General features: G+C 49.5%; 1 protein-coding gene across 1 annotated transcript; it reads right to left on the bottom strand.

Moving 5' to 3' along the window:
* Positions 1-312: 312 nt before the first annotated feature.
* Positions 313-8,600, bottom strand: PROK2 (prokineticin 2). The gene is made up of 3 exons (XM_052778961.1): positions 8,517-8,600; positions 4,712-4,837; positions 313-1,264 (listed from the first exon to the last, which is right to left on the bottom strand). Exons 1-3 carry the CDS (start codon positions 8,598-8,600, stop codon positions 1,139-1,141), a joined length of 336 nt encoding a protein of 111 aa, XP_052634921.1. The 3' UTR covers positions 313-1,138.
* Positions 8,601-9,872: the final 1,272 nt, after the last annotated feature.

Raw genomic sequence — 9,872 nt, forward strand, 5'->3', positions numbered from 1 at the left:
CAGGGATGACAAGTAAATATGAAGTTGCACAGCATTTCATAAAAAACCCACAGATTTGATGTTCTCTGGGCTAAAGTTGATTCTTTGAGGCACGTGCCAAGAAAAACCTCTCGTATTGGCTACACCAAGATTCCTCCATCGTCTAAGACTGCAGCTTGGTTGAGGAGTTCATGCCTTGTAAACTGCTGAGTTTCCCTAAAAGCAGCCAGAGGCATATAATCTTTTGCTAAGCTATCCGTAAGCAGCTCTGCTAGCTTGGGTGAATCGAGTGTGTGATAACAGATTACACTGAATAAAAATGGAAAACCACAATGACAAAATAATGTTATAATATTAAAATAAATCAAATCATATACTGCCATTATTCTGATACAGAATTTTTACACAGCAAATTCGATACATATACAAGAAGTCAGGCAGCCCATTACAATAAAGTTCAGGGTTCCTTTTTTAATATAAACTACATCTGAATACATAGTTTGAGATGATCAGGTAGTTTTACACCAACTCAAGTAACAAAAACTTCTTCTCATCTTAGAATACTAAAATAACAAAATCTTTTAATGCTTTGAATATTGAAATGCTTTGGTTCCACCCGCCACTTTTAAAAAGTGTAAAAACTACATCTATTGGTTAAACTTTTACCCTAGAGATGCGCCTAACTTACAAATAGAGTTATATTAATAAAGATATGAAATATAATGTAAATACAGGTTTTTGGCAATTGTCATATGCTTGACACTATGCAGTTATTCAACTCTCAGTTCGATTCAGGCATTCCAAAATGTAAAAACGTGGCCAAAATTTTCCAAAACTGACAATAATCTTGGGTGTTTTCATTCTGGGGTTAAGCTGGAACCATGAAGACCACGAGACGGTTCAGAAAGCGTTAAGCTCCTGCCCTCAGAAAGCAATATTGCTTTAGCAGATGTCCTTTTGCTCACCCCAAAATGAAAGCATCCGCTGCCGCGAGTCCTGAAAACCTTGGCCACTACAACACAGTATCTCATCTTCAGTTTTAATGTTGGTGAGGCAGGAAAAGTATGGTAAAGGGTTTCCCCTGGCAAGTACCTTGTTCATCACAATAACAAGAAAAAGAATACATCGAGTGGCTCTTTCTAGCGCAGAATAGCTCCTGCTAAAAAAAGACATCTTCTTTTCTGAAGTTTGGTAAACATTTGAATTTGCTGGGAGAAGTCCGTACGCAGGCCAGGCTGGGGAGACACGGGCAGGTGTGGTGCATCCGCCGTCCGGAGAAGGGAACCTGGGGACAAAGAGCACGGACATCAGGGACAGGGAGCACAGCAGCTGTGGTGCTTGGGGGGCGGGTGGATTCGGATGAATAGTGGGGATATGGGGATAACTCCCTCCATGGCAGTTAGATCCCCACAAGCTGCAGCACAGGGGCTGGAGAGCAGATGGCAAAGCCAACCCCATCGCATTTCCCGGTCAAGTCACAGTTAGTTAAGAGCAAAATACAGCAGTCCGTGTTGCTGTGTAAATCTACATCTGAGACACATGTTCTCCATTTACTCCCGTTTCATAAAGGAGTTGTGAAACTACACTGGCCTTTAGCATCACGTTTTGCGGTGTTTACTGTGCAGGGGTTTCTGCTTGCCCTGATTCCTGCCTTGTCATACGGCACAGAGCAGCCTGTCAGCCGCGTAGCAGGACCCGGGAACCACAGGATCCTGCAGTAATTCAGGCTGGAAGGGACCTCAGGAGGTCATCTCGCCCGACCTCCCGTTGAGCAGGATCCTTTTCACCACAAGGCAGAGGTTTCTGAATTCATTCCACCCTCCTCCAGCCACGCCGTGTTGCAGGGAGCACACATACGGACTGCATTACCCAAATTTAATTGTGCCACGATGTGCATACGTGCTGACACTCGTTAACAACTTGATCACGAGCTCTGTCTTTTACAGGAGCTGTGCCTCTGCCAGCACATGAGCCGAGCCCAGCAGGACAGCCTGCTGGAACAGCATGGCCGGGAGCCGCGGCGCTGCCGGCCAGCAGCATGCACTGACCATCCGTCGGGATGCAGCGAGGGAAGCGCAGAGGTATAAAGCCACTGCTGCAAGCCAGGCAGGCAGCCCTAATTCCCTCACTTCCAGATTTCTGGGTGTTTTGAGCCTGCGATTTTAATATTCCAAGATTGTTTGTGTCGGTGTGCAAATTTTCTCTTTAAGAAAGTCCAAGGGAGAAAATCCCACATGTCCCCCCTGCATCACACCAAGGACCTGCCCGACTCCAGTGACACCCCATCAGGTACGGGGGGGTGAGCGGGGGGCTCACATCACCTGCAGTGCCCTGGGCCAGCACCAGCCCCCTGCCCAGCACCGTCTGAAGAGCAGCCCCAGAGCGAGGGACGCCGTGGGCTTCCCCATGCCACCCACCACGGCCCCTCTGCCCCAGAGAGGCCACCGACCATGGGTGCTGGGGACTCCCCATGGGAATCACACCTCTCGGGTGCCCACGCACAGCACTGCAGAAAAAAATAAAATCTGAGCTCCTCAGGCTGCTAAGGCTGACTCAGAGGTACCTCTCAGGCCTCCAACAGCTCAAGTGATTTATTAAAAAACGCTACATTCGCTGCAAGGAAACGTTCCTTTCAGCGGGACTCCCACGCTGAAGACGTGGCTTAATAACGCACCCGTTTGGGGACAGGCAGCAGGTGACAGCTCTGCAGGACGGGCGCTTTGCCGGGGCGTGCAGCTTCTGCCTGCGCAGGCAGAGCCTACGTACCCGCAGCCGGTGCTGGCATCGCCAGCTGAGCCGGCGCATGCTTTGCCACGCCGTGTGCCCAGCACCGGGTTTTAATGATCACGAGGCAATGGGAGTTTGTGGATGAAAAGGAAAGGAGGGACCTGCTGGGAGAGACATGGGGGTTACGGGCAAGGTGCAGAGCGGCAGCAAAGCCACCCCTGTGCTGCCAGCTCTGTCTGCCGACCTGCCAAATCTCACCTGCCTGGCCCTGCCTGCAAACCCTGCCTCGGCAATGCCAACTGAGATTGGTAACGGCATCAAGCCAACGCCATCTAGTCGCTGAGAAGGAAACTAGAAGGTGGAAATCCAACCGCCCAGCCACCATCTCCAGGGTATCTCCAGGCTCCTCTGGAGGTCCCCAAGGCGGTGGCATGGCCATGGTGGTGCCTGCTTTGTACCTGACCTGCAGGCAAAGGAAAGGTTTTGGTGTTCAGGGCGATTGGTCTCCCAGCTGCCCCCTACCCAAATATGGAGGGGAGAGGAACCGTTGAGCAAACTCTCCATCCTTAAAAATACCTAATTTCACATACTACAGTAAATCAATTTGCTTTATGTTTGTCATGAGGAGCAGTGGGGTGAGGAATCTAAACCTAAAATAACCTCATAAAGCTTATAAACATCAGTGACTATGACTGTAAGTCTGGGGTGGACAGGCATCTTCTCTCATTGTATTTATGCAGGCAATTAGCTTAAAATATATCAGACAGTATAAATTATTGCCCAATAGCAATAAGCTCGTAAAAAAAAAAAACCTAGAAGAAAATTTCTCTTATCCTGAGACTCCTGTTAATGTAAAGAGCCCTTACAAGAAAACCCTGCTACTTTACATAGTAAAAATGAGAATTTGGTCGCCAATATCACAACAGAAGATTTAAAAATTTAACTGTAGTAGAACAGAGCCTTGAACTTCCTAAAACTGAGAAAATAAACCATAGATACTGAGCTGAGAAGCCAGGCATTGGATGAGAGTGTGAGAGAGGCAGCTAACTAGCTGCACATTTATAATCTAAGTTTATTGCCTTGATATCTTTCACATGTGATGACTCTTGGGCCATACTCTTCCTTGAGGATGGCTCTGAAGACCACCAAGTTCTCAAGCTCCTTGGTAACATCCCATTCAGTCTTTTGTATTACTTCTAAATAAGCAGCCTTTTTCATACTACATATAATATATGTGGTTTATAATGTACATATAATTATGTGGCTTTAAATAAATGTATTTGTTAATATCATTATATTAATAATAGTGTGTCATATAATAAGGTACTAATATGTAACTAGTATCATATATATGTGTGTGTATAGATGTATACACACATATATATTTGAAATTAATAGGTAGAATAGAAGCAAAGAGAGCCCGTGGTGATTTTTCTCAAGTACAAGTGTGTGTCAACGCCTTCTCAATGGCTTTTGAAAGCACCAGTGGCTCTCAGTCTCTGGAGCACATCAGGACATTGCTGTTTGGCGGCAGGGACCGTGCTGCAGTGATGCACCAGGTGTCCCAACACCAGCTGGTGACATTTTTATGCTTGTGATGGGATCTCGTCCAGTTCCACCGAGGTCGGTGCCATTTGCTATGCTCCTGCTCACACACGTAGGCATGGGCAGGGCTGGGCTCAGGAACTGCTAGAGCTGTTTCAGATCATGTAATGATGCAAAATGGCAACAACAAACTAATAAGAAAACAATCTGGAAATTCTGTAGTACTTTCATCCTTGGATTCCCTTCAGCATAATTCTGACAGTAATGTATTTCCTTACGTAGGTACCTGCAGTGCTATTTCCATACAAACGCAAATAGCTAGGTATCATAACGCATGGGATGTTTCCCCGCCTTTTCACCACGTATAGTTTTTATGCAATGTGACGTACAGTGCAGTATATTCCTGTTTCTTTGTGCCCTGCCAGCTCCGGTCCCACAGCCCCCCCAGTGACATACTCACTCGGTGACTCAAAGGATGGCACTCCTCTCCCAAATTTCCCATCGGCGTGCACATTCGCAGGCTGCGGATCCAGAGGCTAACAGCACAGCACATCCCTCCTCCGCACTGCTGGTCTCGGTCGCAGGCCTGGAGTTCAATACAGCATTAGGCAAATAAAATTAATAATAAATATGCTCCAGAAATAGGGCAGATCGGGTGCTCAAGAGCTGCCTCTGGCACCCTGCAAGTTATGATAGCTCGTTAAGGCTGAATAAGAGGATTTAAGGCCGATTCGCAATACTTGTATCTCCCAAGGATCTGAACGTGCAGGCTCCTGGCACGTTTCAGAGTTGAGCCCGGGATGTTTAAAGCCATGACCACATACAGAGCTGCTCAGGGCCAAATCCAGGACAGACAGTGATTTACAGTCCCAACTTCTGAGCACTGATGGACCATGGCACGTCCCATTCTGCCTTCCCAGATCAGAGCCTGGGTGAGCTCAGGCAGCTGCAAGGACCAAGCACAGCAAACGGTCAGGAATCTTGTCTTACGGAGTAGATAAGATAGGAAATTTTCCATTAATTTAAAGACTTTTAAGTGACTATTCCTTCTAGTTTCTTATGATAATATCTTATGGTTGAATGCCTTTGCAAATGCAAGACTGCATGATAGTTTTATTAGAGAAGTCCAAGTGGAAGTAGCTAAAATAGAAGTTTAAATATGGATTCTGTGGTTCTTATCTAGAATTACACATAACTAAAAGAGGTCTTAAATGTGTAATAGAAAAACCTTTGCATAAGTGTCCGCATTCCAGAAAATGCTACTGTGGTAGCATTCCCCCTGCAAGGCAGGGGGGAAATATTTCAGCCACTTACCCAATACAGCTTAGATAAGCACAAACCAAAATGCAAACTACTGGGTATGTTTTAAAAAACCGAGAAACCATGAAGAGCAGTGGACATGTTAGGGTTTGGAAGCAGGTTACTGCACATCTTTTGCCTATTTTTTAACCAAAAGTTTATCAGACTTTTTATTATATGAATTTAATGCAAAAATCTAGTCTCCTTTCTCCAATGAGAAATGCCATTAGTTAAAGGTTCTAATTACACCCAAAAGGTAAGCTTAATTAACTCGCTACTCTCTTAATGTCTGACAGGAGTAGTGACAGACCAAAGGCACTGGTCAGCAGTACATAAACAGGCAACTTGTAAAAATGCACATAAAAGATGATAACGGCTCTGGGGAAGACTGCGTATCAGAACAAACATTCGCTTGAGGAAAAAAACTTACAGCTCTTACCTCGGGATTTACATGATACATGCCATTAGACTGTACTCTACTGGGTAAATATTCTAGTTCAACCAGCAGAAGCCTGATCAAAATACGTATTTACAGATCAGCCAGTAATTTAGGAAAAAGCTGTTGCATTAGGGTCAAGCCATTAAATAGCGTGCGTAACCCAAACAGCTAGCACTCCTCCTAAACACACATTTCAAGAAGCAGACAGCTCTATGCTACAGGTGAGCCCAATCACACAGAGTATTTACTTACAAGACTAATACGACCATAAAATGACCACTACAGCCTGCCAGGTAGATAATGTTTATTTTCTAACCTCTCTCTCCCTCTCAAAAAAAAGCACTCTAATGGTCTAATTTTGCTGTAGTCACAAAAAACCTGCAGGTCCAGTGATTTTGGCTGCCCCTGGCACACCAGTGTCCGCTGCTCAGCTGAAGTCACAGGCTCTGCTATTCCTCACCAGTCAGCTCCTGACTCCCTTTTTTTTCCTCAGTTGTATATCTCAAACCCCATCCATCTCTGTGGGACTGGTCCTGGAGTGAAGTACCACTCAGCCGCAAAACAGGTCTGAGTTATGTCCTGGCAAGCAAGGGTATCTAAAACACCGTGCTGAAAAATTTAGTTTTGAAGCTCACACACACATATATACATCTGGCAGAACTTCTAAGGCTTCCTTTCCAAAAATGTATGACAAGTTTTGAAAACATTCAACCCAAATGCTCCTGCCCACACCTTATCCGCAATGTGTAATTCGTGCCGCTACTCCTAACCTTCACAGGACAACATGAAGGACATTCCTCTTCAGGACCCCATTTAAACACAGGTTTGTGGAAAATTCAGCTCAAGGAAAAAGTCCCAGGTGAAATGCCAGCTCCAAAGACAACTGAAGTCAGCACATGAACCACCACTGAATTGAGAAAGGTTTGAAACAAGTCCTTAAATTGCAAAGGAAAAGCACCTTTCAGGCTCAGAGGATGGGAACAGGAACACCTGCGTCAGCTCTCATCTGAGATTTGCCCATTCATCAGAAGCCAAAAATGCATCAAAGTGCTTTAAGCAGAAATGCACTGCAGTAGTTAATAAAGTAACATTTCCTAGTTCTAATCTATTTTTACTTTTTGAATCGGCTTTATCCTTGATCTATTATTCAGTGCTTCACCATTACTTTATTTAATGGATTAATTATGCTTTAAAGGTGTAGCCACAACTCTAATAACAGACTTACATAAACTGGTCCTCCATTGCCGGAAATATTTCTACTTAAAAGGAACTTGAAATTCTCAAGTATTAAAAAATTTCTTTACACTCTTTGCTCTGAAAATTAATCAGTCCTGATCTGACATCCAGAGAAATGCCTACGAGCTGTTTCATGGACTTCAGTGAAGTCCAGACAGGGAGCCTGGACAGCCACGGAGTAATCTGCTGCTGCTACAACTTCTGATGGTTACAAAAGACGTGTAAGCTCTTGAAGGAATGCAAGCACTGAGTTATTAATCCAAAGCAAACACTAAAAAAAAAAAAAAAAAATCATTTTTCTTAAGAGTGATGCAATGCTTTGGGTTAAATAACGACTTTGGGAAAAAAAAATTTTTCACAACCAAAGTAAATCTTAAGCCTAAAAACAACAACAACAATAACAGAGGACTCATTTGCAATGGGTGACTATTGAGGAAAAAAAGCAGCAGAGTCATACTCAGAAAAAAAAAAAAGGAAAAAAGAAAAAGGCAGTTTTTTTCGATGATTGCAATACCGGTGCCTGCCCTGTAAGCGGTAGGACTGGAGGAGGAGAAGGAAGACGGGGTGCAGAAGCGGGCAGTGCGGTGCCCGGAGCCGGGTCCTCCCGGGGCAGGTTTGGGGGCAGCCCGGGGCTGGGGGCAGCTGGGAGCTGCGAGGGGGGGGGGGACACGGGACGGGACGACAGCCTCCAGCCCTGGAGAAGCAGCTGGAGTCTCTGCACACTGACGGACCAGGCTGAAGATATTCCCCCCCGCCCAGTCCAGGCATCCCTCACCCAAAGGGACAGCCCCCACATCGTGGCATCCCTCACCCCAGAGCCCCGCAAGTCCTGGCATCACCCACCGCAGAGAGACCCCCAGCTCCGCGCACCCCTCACCCCACAGAGACACCCCCCCCCCCCCAAGCCCTAGCATCGCTCATCCCCTGGCACAGCCCTCCCTTCCCCGTCCTGCTTATCACTTCTCCCACCGAGACCCCCAACTCCAGACATCCCTCACCCCTACGCGAGACCCCTCTGTCCTAGCATCACTCACCCCGGCCAGACACCCCGAGAGACCCCCCCCAGCCCCGGCCACCCCTCACCCCAGAGAGCTCTCCCCCATACCCAGCCATCACTTAGCCCGAGCAGCCCCCCCCCCCCCGTCCCGCTATCCCCCACGGCAGACAGACCCCCACGTCCTACCCCCCCCCCTCCAGCCCTCCACCGCAGCCGGCGCAGCTCTTTCCCCCCCCCCCCGACCCCCCAGCTGCCGGTGCCGGGTCCCGTCGGTGCCGTCCAGCGGGCGCTCACCCCGGTGATGACTGCGCCGTGCCCCGCGGCCAACAGCAGCAACCCCGCCAGCAACGACAGCGGAACGCCGCGCAAGCTCCGCATGCTGCCGTCCCGCGGCCGCGGTCCCTAACGCTCCCCCCGCGGGCGCGGCGCGGCGGAGCCCGGGCGCGGCGGCCGCCCCAGCCGTTATAAAGCCGGGGGCTGCCGGCGGCGGCAGCGTGAGTCACCCCCGCCCTGGCACGGCCGCGGACCGCGCTCCGCGCAGCCCACCGCGCCCAGGTGCGCGGCCGCGGGACGGGACGAGGCTCTGAGGTTGCGGTGGGGGGGCGGTGGATGGCTGGGGGGGGGGGGGGGGGGCAGTTCAAGGGACATCCCGGGGCTGGTTGGAGGGGGGTGTCCCTGAGAATGTAGCGGCATCCCACAGCAGGTCTGGGGGTGGGGAGGGTGACAGTCCACAGCAGGTCTCGGGGGGGGACATCCCTCAGCAGACCTAGAGGGTGATCCCAGGGCTGGCTGGGGGACATCCCGCAGCGGGTGGGGGACATCCCGCAGCAGGTCCAGAGGGATACCCCAGCAGGTTAGAGCACATCCCGCAGTGGAGCGGAGGCAGCCCGCAGCCACCGGAGTCAGCCTGGAGGTCTGTCTCGGCTCCAGTGCCCATGTCCCCTCTGCTTGTGCTCCTCAAGCTCCCCGGCCTGCAGCAGATCCAGCAGTTCTCCTGCCAGCCCCAGTCCCGATGATCCCCCTGCTCCTCGCTGTGAACAGGAACCACCTGCAGCCCCCAACCCAGCCTCTGTGGGCATGGCCATGGCGGGGGGGACACACGCAAGCTGCACCTCACCTTGTCTGGGGCAGAGGAGCATCAAAGCAAATTTACCCCACAGACCCTGTAAGGATTGAATCGATCCCAGTTCCTCCTTCCTGCACCTGGCCCAAGAAGTGCCAATGCTGAATAAAAAAGTAATGCATGTGTACTTCTTCACCTTACTCCTTTGTGGACCTGACTGAGCATCAGGGCGCTCTGGAGCCCCAAACCCCTTTGAACTCCTGTTCTCCTGCTCCCCCTCCCGCCTGCGCCTCTCCCCCCTGCCACAGGCAGCCCCTGCCTGAGCCCTCCCGGCTCCCACAGCACCCAGGGACATAAGGAAGAAAATGGCTCTCTCCTTCCACAGGGCTGGCTCCCACCCGAAGATCCTGGGGGAAGATGGTGGGAAGGAGGGGTGAAGGGGAGGGGGAGCAGGGACCCCATTTCGGAGGCAGACCACCACTAGCTTCTTCCAGCCCTAATGCCAGGCCAGGGTCTGATTGTCTCAGTCAGCTCCTCTTTCTAGATGCAAACCGCTTAAATTTAACACAAGCCAAGGTGGTGCTACC

Source organism: Harpia harpyja, chromosome Z, assembly GCF_026419915.1.
Source record: "Harpia harpyja isolate bHarHar1 chromosome Z, bHarHar1 primary haplotype, whole genome shotgun sequence".
Taxonomy (NCBI): domain Eukaryota; kingdom Metazoa; phylum Chordata; class Aves; order Accipitriformes; family Accipitridae; genus Harpia; species Harpia harpyja.

Excerpts from the sequence above, each read along its gene's own strand:
- PROK2 (XM_052778961.1), bottom strand. The coding sequence starts at position 8,600 with ATGCGGAGCTTGCGCGGCGTTCCGCTGTCGTTGCTGGCGGGGTTGCTG. Across the intron at positions 4,838-8,516 it reads ACGGCGCAGTCATCACCGGG|GCCTGCGACCGAGACCAGCA; the intron begins GTGAGCGCCCGC and ends ATTGAACTCCAG. Across the intron at positions 1,265-4,711 it reads GCCATCCTTTGAGTCACCGA|GTTCCCTTCTCCGGACGGCG; the intron begins GTGAGTATGTCA and ends CTTTGTCCCCAG.